Here is a 20,429-nt window from a genome sequence, read left to right as displayed (position 1 = left end):
GAACTTTCCTACAAAGACCACGCGAGCTAATGCGTGCCGGACATGGCAAGTGGTGAATGTAGACAAATAAATACGACATTAGTATATTCGCGCCGCAAATAATATCACGTAATCTTCCGGGATGGAAATGTTGAGCAATTATTCTTCAAGACCTTTTTGCCTTTACTTCCAGGCTGGGTCGGTCTGAAAATACACTCTCACGAGCCTCTCGCTGGAGTACTGAGTAGGAGGGCACGTGCTTGGAATCATTAACAGGATAGGGGATGAAAAATCGAATCGGCTGGTTCATGATTGTTTCAGCACCGTGGCACATTGCATCTGCCGGGAGGCTGCGGTACTGATCGCATCTTAATTGATAATTCGTGCAAATGCGCCATCCACTTTTTTATCCTGGTTGCGTGGGGGGCGAGCGTTATCTTGCCTTTGCTTGTATTACATCCCAGCGAAGACAAGATTGAAGAATGTCTGCAAGTATGCATGACATCGACGGACATTTATGATTTGGTGCGGTTATGCTTGCTGCCGGATTTCAAGCTATCCGGAGAAAGGGGACCGGTACGATTGGTGTCGGTCCTCATCATCCAACCCGGTTAACGTAATTGTAACAATTACGTTACGAATGTGCTGCCATTCCGAGCACACACATTGTCACGGTGCTGCTTCGCGGGTATTACCGGCAGCACCGGTGACCGTCATCACCGTTATGGCATTGCATGCATGCTGCAAGATACCGTCAAGAGCACAAAAGTGTTGCAAAATCCGCACCGGTATGAAATGTCGCGTCAAATTAGATGATGAAACAGGCGCTGCTCAAACTACCGGACTGCGGGTAACGATCGTCCATCCAAATAGGGTGCGACCGCGAGCACCTGTCGCTCATCGCACAAACCTATTAGCGAACAGCAGGAACACCACGGTTTTCCCGCGTGTGGTGGAATCAGCTACGACTGAAGCTCCCAATATCAGTTGGTGGAAAATCACGTTGGGAAAATCTCGGACTGTCATCAGAAAGGTGAACCCCCAACACACACCCCCTCCCCCCTCAAAAATAGAAGAGGATGAGAAGAGTGTGTGATAGTAACAAAAAAAAAAGTAACAAGTGCACATACAAATAACATACTAACAAATATGACTTCAGACAGCTGGTGTGCCCCAAACACGAGCGGGTGTGGGCTCGACGAGAGTGAAAAGGCGAAATAATGACCACTAATGCAATGTATGATTGTAGCTAATTGAGCTCGCATTGCGCAACGCGCTGGTCAGTGAAAGCGAGCTTTACTGTAGGATGCTGCGGGCTACCGGTGCTGTGCCACTGCCGCCGCTGCATGCAACAACCCGGCGGGAGTTTTATTTTGATGCTGCAAGAGAAGGGAAGAAGGGAGGGGGCATACGAGTGTAGTATTATCGATGAGTTTAGTGTGTGCAAATTCCTTGGACATGCGAGTGAAAGAAGAGCGGCTACGATGGGAATTGTGTGTGCTAATCGATCGGGTAGGATTATGTTGCGTTTTCCGTTGCGTTAATCTTTGGGTATTTTGGGGGCAAAATAGGTGTTTTTTTGTGATGGCATCCGGTATCTGTATCTGTAAAGGAAAGTATGAGATATACATGTTAAATATTACTTATTAGCTTGAGGGAAAATACAACGATTTCTCTGTATATTACGTCAGCCATACACAAAAGTACCAAAACGTATTCCATAACGGGTTAACAGACAGTTTTTTTTTTGTGAAAATTGAGTCAATGCTAACAATATTTTATTTACAATTATTGTATTTTTGTACATTGTTAGAAAATTTCAATTGATTGTTTGATCCATGGAACGAGAAAATTTCCCATAAGACGTTCCATGGTTCCGGGTCACAAAATTGTATTAGTGTAAAATGATTTGCACTCGATTGATATAGTGTACTGATCGTCGGCTATGTTTGCTCTAGTAATGACTCATATCATGGACTTTACTATCGAAGTGGTACGAAGATTAATTTTTCCTTTAAACATGTCTCTTTCATAAAATTTTAGGATTATTCCATATCACAAATTTCATCTTATTTTGTGTCATATTTTTTGCCGAGCACTTCTTTTCCGCCACAATAACCATCTCCATCAAAAGGATTATAACTATTTAATTAATTAAATGAACTATGTCAGCCCGGTGGTGGTACTTGCCAAGACAGTGGAGTTTAAATTCCATTCAGGCCGTTCCCCAGTAGTGGGAACTGACTACAGAAATACGTGGAATCGGCAAGTTAGTAATTTGAATCCTTTTTTTCCACTGTAAAATTTAATCATTATTTGACTAATTTAGAATAGTATATGGTCTAACAAAAACCGTCTATTCATTTCATTAAGATCATTCAGGCATGAAAGGTTGCTCAGAAACGGGCAAAGCCACGATCGTGAGTTCTTTATAAAACCTTTTGCAGCTCGCTGTCTGAATAGCTGGTCTTTCAGAAGTAATAAATATCAAGATTCACTTTGAAGTAAAATGGCATTCCAATTCTTTTATTTTTCTAGATTCTTTCTCTTCTATACTCTTAAAGCTTCTTTATTCTAAGTTGTTTTCAAGGCATCTATAGACTTTATGGTTATTAGAAATTTCTCCTGGCTGGAATGTGTCAAATTGAAATCTTCAACTCATATTTCAATATTGGTTAGGACTGGTTCACTTGTTTTGGTTGTTTCACACTTTATTATCGTTACTTCTTAGAAATTTCAATCATTCCATAAAAAAAGCATAATTTACAAGGTATTTTAGTAGTAAGTATGGGTTGAAGAATAAAAAGCTTTCTTCAGTTGAAATTTTTAATATAGAAGCTGAAGGTTCAGCTGGATTCTATTTCGATCAAAGTTTATTTTTATGTTCCAGCATTTAAAGCAAAATCAAATAATTATTCTCGATTTGATGAATTTCCTTTGCTTCGCAAAGTCGCCTTTGAAAGCGTAAATTTTACTCCTCATACATCTCATACCGCTTTTTGTTTGTTCCTAATCGATGGAAAATAATTTGAGTTCAACGGTTTTCCGTTCTACGCTCCCTCATCTAAATCAAACCTTATCTGAGTCCGAGAAGAGAAACTTTGCACTCGATTATTATACCTTCGAGTGTTTGGTATTCAACTCTTCACTCATCCATCCATCCGATGCACTCCTTTCATCGATTTATGATCCCGCACCAAAGCTAGCAAATCAAATAGCTGCCCTCTGGTAGCTCGTGCTGCGCTCGTAACTTTAGAAGAAAAACTCACCTTTAAAAATAGTCGTAAGTTTTGCCTTTCGTTCATACTTCGATGCACTCGAAAACATTTGTGTCGTGCTTAAGAAGGAAAAGGTTGCTTCCATTTTTTTGTGGCGAAAGAACAAAAACCGAATCCCGAAGTACCCGAAACTCGTTAAGCTTTCTACGGATGGAAATGGTACAATTTTAATGAATAAATTCCATCCGACCAGAGTTTGTGTGTGTTGCAGAAGGAAGCAATTTGCTTCGAAAAAGGACCATTCCGCCTGCCCGGCATTCGGAAGGAAATGAAAAATACGTATTGTGCTGCAGTTACGGTGTGCCGATCTGCTTCGTAGGTTTCGATCGGAATTGGTTTCATGGTGGAAACTCTCGAAACACACACACACACACACACACACACACACACACACAGCGCACGAATAAATAAAAAGGAAATGGGTTTGATGTTTCCAATTGTTGCTTAAAAAACAACGCAACAGGCGGTTTGAGTATACATTTGCTGAGCAGAAAGTGTGTCTGGAAAAAGAATTGATCCTGACCTGAGCGAGCAGAGCGCTGAGTAAAAGAACTCTTTTAGAAATGAGCATTTTGCTTTGTAGATTAAAACAAAAGGAGCCAAACCATTCAAGTAGGTGGTTTTTGATTTTGTTTCATATGAATTACGCATCTAACCGTAAGCTATGATAGCCGAAGAAGCTGATTGCTAAAGGTGAACACAATATCCACCTGCTTAAAGACCACCAAGTGTATTATTAATCAATTTGATTGATATTAATAGTGTTTGTTAAACCTCTTCATAAGCAAACAATTCGATCAGCACAGCAAACGGTTGACAATGTCCTTAATGTTTGTTTTCACCGGTCGAATCAACGTCATCGGCAGCTACAAGCAGCATCTCGTCAATCATAATTAATGGTAGCATCTTGAGCTTCTTGCGTTCCAACTCATTCAAGGGTCATTAAAATGCAATGACTGTACCATAGCGAGAGAAGCGAGAGAAGTAGCGGGTGAAATCATTATTGGCATCAGCATCATCGTCTGGTTGCCACCTTTTTCTGCAGGGTTGCTATCGAACCGATCGATATCGTCTCGTTCGTTGTATTTTGTCTCGAGAGCTAGTTGCTCGCACGATCGTTTCCTAGAGGCTTACGCTGTTACGCTAGCAAGAAGCAATGCCTAAGCAGAGCCAGTCCTTCCATGTGATCAAATCGTCAAAAAGCATCCACGAACAACGAACTCAGCACGAAGATGGTGGTTTCAAGCGATGAAAAAAGGGAAAAAATCAATCGAAACTTCCCTTCCAGCATATGAGAAGCAGCATTTTGAATTGTTAAGAACGACAAGAAAAATGAATATCCTAAAGTGTAAGCTTTCGTCGACGCTTGGCGAGCGTAATAGAGACGGAAAGTCATGAAAAGACAGTTGAGATGCTGGGAGGGGGCTTCAAGGTAGCTGATAAATGGTTCTGTCCCATTCGTTCCAAGGTTATCGATTTCTTTCGCCGCAGCAGCAGCAGCAGCAGCAGCAAAAACAAGGCCGGAAGCGTTGAGTGCCTTTGCCGGGCGAGTGAGAGGTGATGCAAAATTTCCACATAATTGACATGTTTATCTTCAGGGAAATCCACCGGATCTGGTGGTGGTGGTTCGGAGGCCTGTCTGTATCTGTTTTCCCCTCCACGTGTGTACTTAGCAGCGTTGACTTTGCTCATGCATAAGCGATCGAAAACAATATCAGGCCGTGGGAATAATACTTGAAGCATTAGAACAAGACGAGCCTCCTCCAGTTGCTGCAGGAAATGTCGCATAAGGCGTGTGCGACGAGCAAGGATAAAGTATGTCTCGAAAATGTGTGACGACTTTATAGAAAGCAGCCCGGGGAAAGAATGGACAAGAACAAGATGGCGGCACCTGGTTGGTGCCAGCGCGACGCAGACCGATGTACATTGAAGTCTCAAAATCCGGCCGCAAGAATTGATGTCTCTTTACGTATGGTACCTTCATTCGATAACGATTTTACACCGTCAGCTTCTTACACCGAGAGAAGAGGTATCGTCACGGGTGGCACGAATCTTTTGCTAAAGTCACGTTCGGCGTGTGACGTGTTCTTGCGAATTACTCGTACGGTTTGTTTGCTCCATTTGGGGTTTTTTCTGGCTGGAACGTTTTCCAAAATGCCATCCATCGTCTGATTGAGTTGTCGCGTTAGGTACGCTTGCCGTGCCTAAGGCCATCCAGCCGAATCAATGTTAGCCTTTCTGTCTCCCTTTTCCGGTTAACGTCAATGTATGGTGAATTGTTGGATTTTCTGTACAAATCGTACAGCTTGTAAAGGAAGTTCCGGTTTCTAGGACGACAATTCACCAACAATCTCCAAAACCCTCGCTCTATGCTTTGCAAAATCCGTAACAAAATATTGACCTGAGATTGAGATCTGCACCGAGCAAGGATTCCACCTCTCAGCTGGCGTTTGCTTGCGTGTGGTAAAGTTGTGAGCAAGGATGAATTTTCCTACTGGTTGGTGCATTATTTTTTGATTGAGTAAGCGCCATTAATTTTGCATCCCGCATTGCGAGAAAAGAACCCGACCGGATCCCATTTGGTTTGTGTTTGGAATTGAAGTACGAAAAAAAAGTGGGGAATCTCACTCAGGGGCTTTGTGAGTAAGTGTGCTTATAAGCGAATTTCGAGTGAAAGTGGAAGGACTGGCGTTATGTATGATAGATTAGATCCTAACCCGACGGTGGCATTTGTTATTATTTATCGGATTTCTCCTGACGGCTGAAAGGATATACTCTGCAAGAGCAGGGCATAATCTACTATTCATTGCATTGGGAGGATTCATGGAAGGTAACATGTGCCGATTTGAAGAAAGAATAATTGAATCATATTGTTACAAAAAGGTTCACCAAGATTTGTGTATCGATAACGAATCAAATTTACATACGAAGACTACTGCAAAAAATGCCAAATTTAATCATTAAAACTAATCCAATCAATTCTGTTTGTCCGTTTCAATTGCAGCATGCGCAACAGCGTACCCGGCAGCAGCTGCAGGGTCGTACCTTCCATTTTATATTTGTCACTATGCGACACCGGCTATACCGGATGCCGGCACACTCGGGGATGATTGATAGTGTGGTGTGGAAAACCATGAACAGCAGAGAAACCGCCGGTGCCAATTCAACGCTGGAAAGAACGTAGACGTTGGCGACGAACCATCCAGCCTTCATCAATCCTCGCATCCAACAGCCTACAGGAGCGGATATTTGCAGCCCAATTTTCACCATTTCACTGAAGTTTGATCTCAGAGCGAAGGAGGCGATTTTTTCTTATTGGCAGAAGCAACCGAGAACAGAGAAATTGGAAAATTAATCATCGACCGTGGGGAAAAAATAATCCATCACCGCCCATTGTACAAGATGCCGGCAACAACGGTGAAGAGTGAAGCGACTGACCAGCACAACAACTGTGATAATGAGGAGGTAGGTTACCGACCGTTTAAATCATTTCGCGGGAGAGCAACAAAAAACACACACACACAAATCGGGTTGCATTCGGGGTTTATACTTTAAACGTTACTAATTTCCAGGCAGATTTTCCCAGAGTCCTCCTTCCCGTAAAATGGTTCGAAAAAGGCTGCTTCCTAATCATATTTTGACTTCCGCTTACCGACCTTTGGCAACGGCAATAAGGCGGTCTAATCCAATTAGGCGCGCTTTCACTCTTACCGATTGCGATCCCGGCACTGCACTCGACATCCTTTTTAACGCAAAATAAGATACTTATCTACCAACAGATAATAGCTTTCGAATCTACCCTTTTTTTGAATTTGGCTTTGTTTTTGTTTTGTTCTCTACTTCATCCCGCCAGGAGGAACCTAAAGACATGAAAAATGCGCATCTCATTATCAACGAGCTTCGCAACCGGTGCCGAAATCAATCGGAGCAAATCATGGCGTGGAAGAAGGCGTTCTCGTTACAGGTACGTATTTGCCCTCCACTCTCGGCAGGGATGTATAAGACGCTGTACAGCAAACGTGCGCCCATCCGGCAGCTTGTGTGGATGGATAGCTTCCGTCTGCAAGGGAAGCACCGATTTTGAAGGATTGAAGAAGATGACCCTTCCAGAGAGGGACCGGTATTGAGAGAGACAGAGGGAGTTGCGGGTAAAAAGGGATGATACCTCTTCGTGTGCAGTTATAAAAGCGTACGGAAGCGTTCTTTATCGGCACCCTTACATCATTATGTCAGGTTGGGTGCGCTCAATTTAACGTGCCGAGTCGGAATTAACCCATCAACATCATTATCACCGTAGCGAGCTTAGCTATCACGATCGTTAACGGTCGACACCATCCTGTAACGTATCCTGGGGTGTGATGCGTACGTCCCGAAGTGTGTGGCTTCTTGCTTCATCTGAGCGAGAGCTTTGCTTTGTACGAAAAAACGGCTCGAGCGAAGAAAAAAGCTCACAGCCTCATGCTCATTGGAAGTCATGCAGAGAGTGTGAAAAGCGTACAACAATGTTACAAAAGGGGAACAAGTCAAATTGGAGAAGCGCGATTTTTTGGCCCTTTTGGTGAGCAGTTTAACGACGAAAAAAAGAAAACATTTTCCACGTTGAGCTTCCTCGCCGTATGTTAACGGATGAGCCTGCCAGTTACCCGGCGCGTAAGGTATGACAGAAAGGGAGTGGAAGATAAATTATGCCCAACAACTTCCGTGACGCGATTTTCATCAGTTTGATGGGGTGTACATGGTGCTAATGCGATTATGCACAAAGGTCGCGAACGGTGTTTTGTGTTGGTTTCGCTGGCACTTAGTTGATAGGTGACAATCGGGTTGATACGCTCCAGTGTAAGGCCAACTTTGTGAGGAATGTGTCACGCAGATGTGTTACATTGATCAATGCGAAAGATATAGTAACGTAAATATGGCTAAACAACAAATAAAACCTCCAATGATACCCGTATGTTTAATAAATTTTCTCTTTGAAAATAAGAATCAACAATTTTGTCCTAACAAGAACAACAAAACGGTTAAAAGCAATGCAAATATCTCATCACACCACACCAGTTTTATTTTAAATGAGAAGGATTTTTGTGCCAATACATAGCATCAAATAGCTTCATGTACAGAAAAATCCTTTTCCTCGTGCAACTCAGCAAATGATTCGGAAACGAATCATTTAATCCGGCCCAAAGGTAGATTAACCCACTTGTAGGCATGTCCGGTATTGTGAACAACGCTGGCGCGTTTGTGTAAAGACTGACTAAATCCTATCAAAATTTTGTTTTCATTGTTATCATCTTTTACCCACAGTAAAGCTCCGCAATTAGCTTAGCCAAACCCACAGTTAGGATGTGTTGGATGAGTGCGCTGTGACAGATTGTTTCCGTTTTTTTAATGTATTTCAACAGAATTATTTTACATACTCACACGTTGACGGTTTTATTTTTCGCACACTCTAATCCAGGTCTTAGGAAAATAAAAGGAAATGCTCTGGAAGTTTTCGGCGCGCTTAATGTTGTACCGTCCGACACCATTTGCCGTCGACAGGGACCATTTTGCGTTGGGAAATCGAAAAACAACTCACGGGTCTTGGGTCTCGCTGTTTATAGGCTTATCTTTTGGTGCCATTTTTCCCGGGAAAAACCTATTTCTGAACATGGAAACACCATTCGCAAACATCCGATCGCATCTCACTAGTGTCGACTGACCGTATGTCATGTTTCGACAGGGCAAAACCTTTTTAAAAAAAAAGTACAAGAATTTCATCCATCCGTATTGTGAGTTTTAAGTTTTGTTGTAACCATTTAGAGGTGGGGATTACAACACCCGACCGGGAGGTGTTTTTTTTCATCTCCTGTGTGTGTGTGGTTCTTATATCATAAAATATTACAACCACCATTTATGATACCGAACTGGTTCTAACACCGTCACCGTGAGTGAGTGTGAGCGAGATTAATTGTTCACACTGGGCACGTGTGTGGGATGTGGGAAAATTAAATTTCCCACATCGTCGACCCTGTCTGTCACCGCAGTTCGCAAACCGTGCCACTGCCTGGCCACACTTTTCCTTGCGAAACCCTAACCTCCGAACGGCACACACGCGATGAGATGTTGGATAAAATAAAGCAACACACATGCCAGCCTGTTGTCAAGATGGGTGCAGGGAAAATAAAATTACGATAAAGCTCAACAACTTGTTCTGGGAACATTCACAAGACTTTTAGACGCTGCCAGGGCATAAGAAATAGAAGCTGCTTGCTAGCTGGCGATGATAAAACTTTGTCGATGTTTTCGTCTTAACGAAGCAATGGGTGACACGGGCGATCAAATTGAACCTCCAGATAAGAAAAAAAAACCTCAAATTGCAGGCTATAAAACAGAAAAAAAATCTCGGAGACTAGGATTAAGCACGACACCTTTATCTTTACGAAAAAACTCAACTTTTCCAATCTGTTTTTACTTTCTACTCCGATTGTTACCAAGTGGAACGCAAAAGTGGTCAATATTTGCCGAATGACTTTTTTCAAATTAAAAAGCAACACACAGCAAAGCATACATTTGAGATGGCAAATGGTACTGAAGCGAACCCCCCCCCCCTCCCTTCCTTCCCCACACGACTTCCCAACATCTGTTAAATCCTAGCATCATTAATTTGTTTTCCATCAGCAATGGTTCAACAACTTTAGCAATAAATCAACCCCGCAATGGATCGATTTATCTAGGGAAAATGAGTCCCACCCTCGGTTTGGGCGGCAAGTTTCGACAGCTGGTTGAAGGTACTAAAAGTCAAACACAACCACCACCGTGGCACATGGGGCCAGCAGCTACAGGTCCATCGGGAGCAAACGTTTTCCGTCCAAACGGGCAGCGAGTAGCCAACTGCAAGCGAAACTAACCAAAAAAAAAAGGATCACAAATTCGATTTTGTCAGCCTCAGGTTTAGTTCAAATCGTTCTCTTGTACGCTGCGTTGTTTTTATTTAGCGAAAAGCTGATGGTCGAGAGACGATGGAGGATTTCCACGTGCCCTTTGCGAATGGTGTGCCCGTGTTGGAGGGTGAACTCGCTTGACCGTGAAATGGGGGTTGATGCGTCTATTTAAAAAGAAAAACAGTCCCGAAATCAATAATATTGTGCGAAAAAAGAAAATTGTTGGCCACTCCAGGGGAACGACATGGTTCAGCCTGTGTCCCCCCAATTGAGTGCGATCAATCATGCGCTAATCTGAAGGTAATTTGGATTCATTGCGAGCAGATGTTCCACTGATTGATAAATTGAAATTGTAAACTTTGGGATTCCGTTGCTGGTGTGGGAATGGGAAAACGTAATAAAAAATGTAGAAGGAAATACAAATTTTCGGAAAACATAAAAATTGGAAGAAGCAAATTTTGATGGCCGAATTACAATAGCTTGGATTAGAAGCAGAAATTCGCGAGAAATTGAGGGGTTTGACTTTTTATTTTATATCAATGTCAAACTTCGAAGATGGAGGATTCAAAGCTTCTACTCCAAGGGTTTAAAATATCCTAGAAATTATGGATATTATCAAACTAAATTATCATCGGAGAAGAAGCTAACGCTGTGATGCTGTCCTATAAGAGTTGATTCCATCTGATCTTCAAGTGATTTTCGAGGTTCAGAAGAAGCTGTTTTCGTTGATAGTCGGCGTACCAACTATATTTCAAAAGGCTGCTTGGGACAGGGTGACAAAGCTTTTTAGCAAAATGATTCTTGGACGAAAGATATTGCTGTTCAAATGTAGGATGTATGCAAATAAACTGAAGCAATGAATTTTTTTTTTGTTCAAAACCTGGTATTGTATCATCATATTCAAGGCAGTTGCATCGATATTACATACATTTATTGGCAAATTTTTAGCAGCCCATATTTCATACTAGCCGACATCGATTTTTGGATGAATTAACAATAACCTAACAGGCTTCAATCATACTTTTTCCCATTGCAAAGTAGCAAAAGCTTCCCTTTTACACACAAAAAAGTATACCAGAGCATTGCCACATACCTTTTTACCAATTGGATGAACATTCGTTTGTCAGATGGCGGCTTTCCGTGTTAAAACTTTTCACGCCAACACATAATGCGCACATCCCACAAATAGGATTACATGCTTCCAACTTGCTCCCAGCCCATAGCCCTTCATATCCCAAAATAGATAAAAAAAAACCAACGTCCAAACCCGTTACGAACCCTGTTGTCGGAAGGCTGCTTTGCTGCGCCATTAAAAGAAAATGGAAACTTTTCTTCCGACAAGCAAGTACAGCAAAACGGTGCATCCGTTTTGCGGTACAGACAAGCAGCAGAGCATTACGGGGCGTGAAGAAAAGTTTCCCATCAACCACTTAAATCCCGGCTCCCGCTTGCGGTGTAATCTATTTATTTCACTCCATTCCTGCAAGACCGTCCGTGGCTGAGGGCGGCGTTCGCTTGTAGATGCGAAAGTTACAGCATAAATCCTTTACACAATCTACCACCACGCATCCGAATGCGGCTCACGTTTGTGGTTTCGGATTGAGATGAAACCGGCGAAGGATTGTCTTTAGCACTTTTTGCAGAAGCACTTGAGCGGGATGAGTTGGCTGATGCAACGTTAATGTAGTAGCTGGTAGAATAGATTCTAGAGCATCTGCAAACATGCACTTTTATGTGTGTGTTGAAAAATTGAACATCATTAGTTAGGTGGAAGTGTTACTCCATCGCTAGGGACTGCATTTGCTCGCAGTTGTAAGACAAGACAAGTTTACCGTTTCATTATGTGCTTTTGAAAAGTATCTATTTACTAACTTCTCCAAAGTGCACGTTCTGCAAGAAATCTATCTTTCTTAACTATCGCTCTTTTCTTTTCCATCTCCACAGCAAGAACAGAACCACCGATTGCAGAAGGAAAAGACGGAGCAGCTGAACTATCTTACCAGCCAGCTGCTGCTGCTCGAGTCGCGCATCATGCGCAAACAGAAGCAGGTGTCGAACGTGATCTATCAGCGCGAGCTGACGATCTATCGGCAGCAGAAGATCATCGAAACACTCTCTAGTCGCCTGATCGACCACGGCATCATGGACGTGGGTATGGACGCGCCGATGCACACCGGCAGCAACAGCAACGACTTCGATTCGCTCAACGATTCCGATTCGGCCGTCGTGCTGGAGGACGTCGATTCGGACTGCAACAGCTCGATCTACTTCGGCGGGGGCAGCATTAGCGGTGGCGGCAGTCTCAAGTCACGCTGCGGCTCGAACAAGATGACGAACGACGTTACGATCGTACGGTCAATTTCGGACGCGATCGAGACGAACCTGAAGTACAACAATACGCGGCGATCGAATTGCTTTTTGCGGCGGCCCGAAATTCTCGAAACCGTGTACAGTGTGGAGGAAGACCCGGAGCCCCAGAACGCCCAAGCCCAGGCAGGAGCAAACACGGGCAGTGCACCGGGCAGTGGTTCGACGACGGGGCCCACCTCACCCAAGCCGGATGCCGTGAGTGAGAAGCGGGATAAGTTTAAAAATCGTACCGAAAAATGTATCTCCACGGATCAGCCGGAAGGTGGCCGACAGGAGGGTGCACCGGTCATCATTACCAGCAGTAGCTGCGATGTGGAGTCGGTCCTTTGTGAGACACCGTCGCAGGGCTGTAAGGTGCAGGGAGCCGTTACGAACTTTAACCGCGTCATGTCGAACCACCGGTCGGTTACGAAACCGAAGGACGTAAAGTACAAGCGCATCAACAAGGCCAAATCGAAGAGTCTGGAAGAGCTGCGCGGTCGGCTAAAGCACTGGGTCGAGCGGGGCACTTGCAATGTGAACCTAACGCTCGATCCAACCGGTGGTTCGCATCTGAGCGGACATCTGTCGGAACATTGTGGTGCCGGGTCGTTGCAACAGTCGCAAACCCAACAGCAACCAAATCTGGCACAAAGCTATGCGTGACCTGAACCGAAGGCCCGCGTGCGGGGCAGCATTTAATAGACGATCGGTTGCGTGTGATCGAACCTTCCCGCTTTGTTGGTCTCGGGATGATCGGGATGATTGGTCCTGACGTCGAGCGTCCAGCTGAAGATCAGCCTAAAGGGAAGGCGTACATTTGGCGAATAAAATTTATTGGCGAACAGTTCTAGCAGCAGCAGAGTGAAAATTTGAGTCTGATCGAACCCTCGGAAGTACTGCGTACCACTATTTATTGCGTTTTGCTTAGAGTTTAGAGATAGAGCGGAAAAGACCTAAGATAATGGTCGCCAAAAGGATTTGAGGAGTGAATTGAAGCTGAGAAGAAGAAAACAAACACACTCACTATACACTGACTGAGTCAGGTTACCTAAAAGAGTCAGCATTGAATTGAAGGAGGAAGGTTTTGTGTAAAAAAAGTATAAAGTAAGTTAAAGATTTAGCCATTTTGCAACTGGTGGGCAAAAACTGGTGGCTGTTTGCAAGTATAATCTACTCCACAATGAACGCCTCAAAACTACAGAGACAGGCAACGTCGCTCTAGCGAGTGTTAAGCTACGACAACAACTACTACTTCTACTACTAATCGTAAGATAATCATGCAGTAACAGTGCAGTGAGAATAGAGTATAACACAAACACACAAACTTCTTACAAGCACAGAACTTTACCGAACACCCTAACCGTAGGTCTGGAGCGGATGATCGAAGGGGGAAACATTTTGTACACTACACGTTTACCCCAACATCGATCAGTTCGATCAGTAGCTGTGTAAAAGATGTAAACCATTTGTAACAGTTTATCCATACGAGATGATTTGTACTTCTACTACTACTATTATTGGTAGCCATGTAAGATGGGCACCTCCGCCACACGATCACCGTCTGAGTTTAGTGATACGTCGTGATAGGTGTTGTTGGTGATCTTTCCTTCCAAAGTCAAGAGATATATTTATACCTATCGTGATGGAATGCTTTTCTTTTTTCTGTGCACCGTTTTCAAACGAGGATGCGTGTGTGCAACAATTCTTATCTGAAGCGCATGTGTACGACACCATTACAGGTGTTTTCGAGAATGTTCCTTTAATTAAGAAGAATTTAGAAGATTTTCTATCGATCGTTTTGTTTTCGAGCGTCTAGCTAAAGGTTTCCTGCTTCCGAGCTTTTCTCTCCCCACCCTTCCGTACCTCACTGTCAGTGGTTTCAATGTACCTTTTCTGTACCTTTTTCCGACTGGTAACGGTCACATGCTGGGTACCGCTCCGCAGGCCTAATCGGACGCTACCATCCACAAACTGTCTTCGCCTGCTTACATTCTTCTTCTTCTGAAGCTAATAGCACGTAAGGCATGTACATACAACCAATCGTACCTTTTACGCACCTGTGAAAGTCGATTGCAAAGTTAAAATCAAAGTCCGCGATCCTCAGCAGCGAGGAAAAGATTATGAACAATTAATTGTAAGTGGCATGCACGGCCGGCCGCAAACAGAGGGGAGGGGCGAGTGTGGTGTGGTTTTTGGGGGGGACAGGCAGCAGTCGGAATCGATATCGGTTAGTGTGTACGTATTACGATATGACGTGGCTTTGCCTGTCCCCGCCAACGTTTGCGAGAAACAAGCCAAGGTATTAATACAAGGAATGTAAACTTTAGCGTACACTTAAATCAAGCGAAGAAAAATTTAATGACACATTTAAAACAAAACACAAAGAAGCGAGTACTTAGTAGAGTGTGTCGAGTGTGAGCATATGAGGATAGAAAACGGTAGAAGAAAAAGGTCAAATTTATGTATTTAAGAATTGAGCAGCTACGCAAGTATGAGTGCAGGGGAGAGAGAAAAAAAAGTTTCATCTTAAGAAAATCACAATCTTCGAAAAAGACACTAGGCAACAAACAAATAAGAATGCGTATAAATAAACGCCTCAACCCAAGAAAGCTCTTGTACAACAGCAAATTAATCAATGGTCGATAGATTCGCATGAATTCTGTAATTTAAAATACATACATAAAAAAACACACACATGCTTGAAATATAAAAGTGCGATTCATATTTTCAACGCTGAACTTTGTAACTGTAATGTATTTTTTATGATGAAAGAAAAAGTTGGTTCTAAAGTACATTGATTAAGTGGTAAAAGTAGAGTCGTTTGAGCTGTACATAAATTCAATTTTCGATTAATATTCTTTCAAATGACGATGACAGGTCCTTTAAAAAACATTCAGAAAAGATTTATTCTTCTAAAAGATTTGTTGAAAATGATTCTATCATTTTTATTTTACTTTCTTACACTAAGATCATGCATCTTCTCAAGGACATTTGGTAAGTGGAACTGGCTGCAAAAACACGGATATGGAGACGCCTAGTACCTCATGTAACGGTTGAACTAAAAATACTATAATATTTTGATAATGATCTGAATCTGAAATCGTATCTGTTATTATCAATTATAAATAAATAATTTCAATCATAATAATACTTTTCATGAAAATCACATACCAAGTTGGGAGTTTGAGAAAATTTACAGACGTATCATAAATTTCTTCTCGAACTTAATTATATTACCTCACATTTTATTACTGTAATTGAGAAAAAGCGAATTAATTTCTTATTTTCATGTGTTGGCTCCTTGTCAAAGCATCAATTAACTGGATATTTTATTTGAATTAATTGAATAAATGACTTGAGCAGAGAACATTAACAGAATTATTTAACACGACGTCAACCTCACAACGATGATAAAAAAACTCAAATGAATCTTTTCTTGTAGTAAAAATGGATTGATCGATGAAATTTTCTTCTCACGAATCGTGCATTGTTTTTAAAAATGAGGTCGCTTCATTGTTGGCCTGACAAACGCTGAATCTGTATCGACGAATCGCAGCTTTTAAAAAAGTGGAGTATTTTCAACAGAATCAAGAGAGATGCATGATAGAGTCGTGCACATGATATTCCTTATTAACTTCTCGTAACTTCGCGAGCATGTCTTGAAAAAGTGGAATCTTACTGAGTCCACTCGAGTCAAACATTTCTCTTTACAAGCTCAGAATATTAGTCAAGAGCGAAGACAAAAATTAAATAAAACTTTGGAAATTTTACTTCTTTGCAGCTTACTCCATTTGAATGGTTGAGTTCTCACCACCGAGGGCACATTTAAAACTTGTCGTTGAGTTACGTACCAGAAGTATGTCGCCACCAACTTTGATGACTTTTTTCTTCTATTTCAGCCCTAGCACGACTTCGCAAACTATCGGTGGAATATTTTCCTTAACTTTAACACTCGTTATCTTTAGAAAATGGTTAACTTTTTACCATCTTTTCACGTACGGGTCGGAGCATCTTGATAGCGCTAGAGTAACATAGTCATTGGGGAACTTTCTATGCATTGTAAATTCTATTCTACAACATAGGACATTGCTTAAGGGTTGGTTGAGGTAGAACATTCTCCATAGTAGAACCATCAGATTGATCGAATCACAAATACTTCTCAGAGGAACTACATCATGGTATTTTAAAGATCTAAATTACGGATTATAGTAGCTAGTACAGAACTCCAAAGAATGTTTTTCTTACTATTGCTTAGCAAAAAAAAAAATCTGCAATAGAAAAGTCTTCAACATTCTCATAATAGCTAACGTAATCTTATCACAAAGTTTTGTCAGTGAACTCGGAGGATTGCTGCATAGATGGTGCTTATACTACACATTCCTCAATTGCAAAACTATTCTCATTCCATAACTTCCTCGGCCGATTTGCATCTAACCCTAAATAAATTGTTCATAATGGCGTAGATTTATCACCACCCTGTCTAGCCATAACGAGTCGAAGAAAAAAGTTTTCGGCTCGTATACATTTCCCATTTTGTCAGTAGTAAACCGGCACGGAAAGGAATCGTTTTATGGGCACAACTTGCAATCAGCTGAAATCTTAGACCATAGCATCTGTGTTCTAGTCATACGTATATAACTTTTCGCATTAGTTTCGTTATTGCTTGTTTGCGATAAAGTTGTTGCATTACTACAACTAACATTCTCCCTGCGATTGATTCATTTAAGCAATTTGTTTAATTGGATTTTTTTTACAAATCACATGAACAATAGCAAGACTTTAATTTATTTTTCCTTGTTAATACCAAATTCATCTCTATAATTAAGAATATTTGGTTTTTCGTTCCCAGAAATTTGTTGCCCACTAGTTTAGCTTGCGAAGAGCCTCCTTAGTTCCCATACCGAAACCTCCTTCGCCAAAGCTTTCAAAAGCCAATTGTTCTGCTCTATTACATCGTTTGGATGACATGCTAAGATTTACCAAGAGAGAAACAAATGGATCTGAGACCATTGAAGACGCGTTGGAATCTGTCCAATTTAGACATACTTGTACACCTCTAGAATGACTCCTTGGGGATCATATTTTGCTGAAAATTTAATTCAATTACATTGCTACCATCTGGCACGAAAGGTGAGCTGTCTGCCGTAGAGAATGATTTCCCCATTTGCTTGTTCTTTGCTCATTTTAATCATTCAACGTTTTGCTTTTCAAACTGTGATTTAGTTTAAAAATATAAACTTTTCAGATAGGTTTAAAATTGTGACGAAAGACTAGCAACGAGTAAGTAAGTTAAGGATGTAAACAGCTTCCAGCTGTTCAATATAAATCCAGCTATTTTACTTAAATCAACTGGCTTCGTTTAACCGTATCTCTTTTTGCAATTTGAGTAATACAAAAGTGCTTTTTTTAAATGAAGAACTGTCTTGCTGTATTACTGAAGTTTTTTTGTTGATTACAAATAAATGCTTTGACATTTATACCTACATCACATTTCAACGTTATCAAATAAGAAATATTTAATTGTCTTCCATTTTGTAAATGAAATAAATAATCTTTCTTGGATATGCGATGCGGAGTTCGACGCCTTTGACTTCTAACCGGTAAACACAATGGGCAAAACTGGTAAGCATTTAAAAAAAAAAAGAATGGAATTATTTTTTTATGAAAAGACGATCAAATAATATTTTTTCGTAAGCTATTGCACCATAAATTGTTTATAGTTTTTTAAGCCAAATATTGACATTTTTATGAAAAAAAAAACGATAAAAAGATCGGAAGCTGTAGGCAAAAATGAACAGTCGCTTGAATTGCAGCGAAACAATCACACATTCGCTGTTAGTCTGCTGAAGATGTTAGTTGAGCCAATGAAAATAAACAGAAAAACTCAAAAATTAGTCAACACTAATTCAAGACATAACTGTAGACATAAGGGTACTGTCTTTATACATAAATCTACTCGTATGCATATATTGTATGCACGGTGAGAGTTTCGAGCCTGCTGTCGGAGTCGTTCGAATCTCACCAGGGTCTGAGGCAAGTAGAAGGACTCTCCTGTTTGCTGTTCAAAATCGCTCTGAAGGATGTCATGCGAAGCGCGGACTACGACATCCGGGGCACGGTTTTCACAATTGCGGCGGTGTGCGAGGCGTACACTCGACTGAAACGCGAGGCCAAAGGAACGGGATTGAGCATCAATGCGACGAAGACAAAATACCTGCTTGCCGGAGGCTCTGACCGTGATGACCCGACTGACCGTGATGGCGTGTGGCGAAGGAGAATGAACCACGAGCTAGGTGAGCTGTTTGGCGGTGCTGATGTCCTGACGGTAGTCTAAGCCGGAAGGATACGTTGGCTGGGGCACGTGATGAGGATGCTGGACTCATGCCCCACCAAGAAGTTGCTTGTCAGCGACCTGTTCGGCACGAGGCGTAGGAGCACAGCGAGCTCGTTGACTGGATCACGTGGAGTCTAACCTGTCGGAGATCTGATGAGGCCGTGGATGGCGGACTGCAGCCCTAGACCGAGTTTCCCATGTCTACGCGACGTGCTCAATCCTGAGCAGTCCAAAAAGAATAAAAAGAAACTGGAGATTAATTATACTAACCAAAACTCCAGGAAAGATAAGTTCTGCACAATAAATAAGCCTTTTTTTTGTTCGGATTTATGATACAAGGCTCAGATCACCTATCAAGCTTATACAGACCAAATAGTGAATATCAATAATATCGACTGATCGCGAAGAACTCTACTAGATTTATTCATTCGGCATACTTACCACGGATGATGAGATGGAACTTAATAATGTAATTTGTGAGTTTATTTCTTTCAAACTGCGCTGAGTATTACAACCTTCTCTATACAGCTGGAGTGAAACGGCATATAAAATAAGTAACTTATAGCGAAGAAAAACAAAACCGTAGGGCTTTCAACAAGTATTATATTTTGTTTTGTTTCCTTATTCATTAGGTAATAGTAAAATACAATATATCTAAATACATGTATGCACTATTTCATGCTGTTTTGTTGTTGTTCGGTTTAATGGGCTGTGTTCACTTTGTTTCTTGTTGCTGTTGTGTCCCACCTGTTCTCCCCGAACACCGATCTGTGCCGATCAATTTATCCTTTCTAGATTAGAGCTCTCTTTTTTATCAATCTTTGTTCAAACTGTCTGTATGGTTTTTTCTATTGAACCTCACAAATTGTCATTTTTATTTGCTTATGCATTTATTAGATTTTATTCTGTCTTCTTTTTCGTAAACCGAGATCAAAAACATGGGAAACTCGAAACTAATGAACGTAATTTTGTTTTTGGCCAACAGGTTTAGAAAGAGGTTTTTTGCTGTTTCTGTTCTGTTATCTTCCCTCAGCTTACAAGCTTAAGTTTTCCTCTTTTCCAGTTTTAGATTGATCGAATCACTTATTGAATATTCCCCCCCGTCTTACTTTTGTTGGCATTGTGTGGTAAAGGTATGGATGGAAAAGGAAAGAATGCTCTGTCACTGGGCACCGTAAGAACCACACTTGCCAGGCTGTGCAGTAAAGCGAATATTTATTTGATTTGATAGAATTTTGGGCGGGAAAGCAAATATCACAATAATTACAAATGAACCATGTCGTACGAGTGTGATTTAGTGTAGATTAGCAAGCGAGTTACGGCGGTCTATCTGTTCCTGTACCGGGCTGTCCTAAGCATAGATTGTGTAAGTTTCTTATTTTCAACATGCTTTTTGATTGAATGTAAAACGGAAGCAAAGCGAGATTTGTTTGCATTTGTTACTTCTTAGCATTTATGCTCCTGAAATGTCGCACGAGGATCGGTTTCTTAGTACTTTGTTTACAATTTCTTGCAGAATAGATGAATAGGAAGCCAAGGGTGTTTTTTTTCATTTTTTTCGGTAGC

General features: G+C 41.6%; 2 protein-coding genes across 7 annotated transcripts in view; one reads left to right on the top strand and one right to left on the bottom strand.

Moving 5' to 3' along the window:
• Positions 1-20,429, bottom strand: part of LOC126564362 (zinc finger protein ZFP2) — a 505,414-nt gene that overhangs the window by 122,640 nt on the left and 362,345 nt on the right. The gene's annotated exons all lie outside the window — the stretch shown is intronic.
• LOC126564769 (uncharacterized) lies at positions 6,599-13,244 on the top strand. The gene is made up of 3 exons (XM_050221874.1): positions 6,599-6,722; positions 7,111-7,221; positions 12,122-13,244. Exons 1-3 carry the CDS (start codon positions 6,660-6,662, stop codon positions 13,190-13,192), a joined length of 1,245 nt encoding a protein of 414 aa, XP_050077831.1. The 5' UTR covers positions 6,599-6,659; the 3' UTR covers positions 13,193-13,244.

Source organism: Anopheles maculipalpis, chromosome 3RL (assembly GCF_943734695.1).
Source record: "Anopheles maculipalpis chromosome 3RL, idAnoMacuDA_375_x, whole genome shotgun sequence".
NCBI lineage: Eukaryota > Metazoa > Arthropoda > Insecta > Diptera > Culicidae > Anopheles > Anopheles maculipalpis.
Note: the sequence above shows the minus strand (reverse complement) of the source record. Positions and strands in the feature narration are given on the sequence as shown.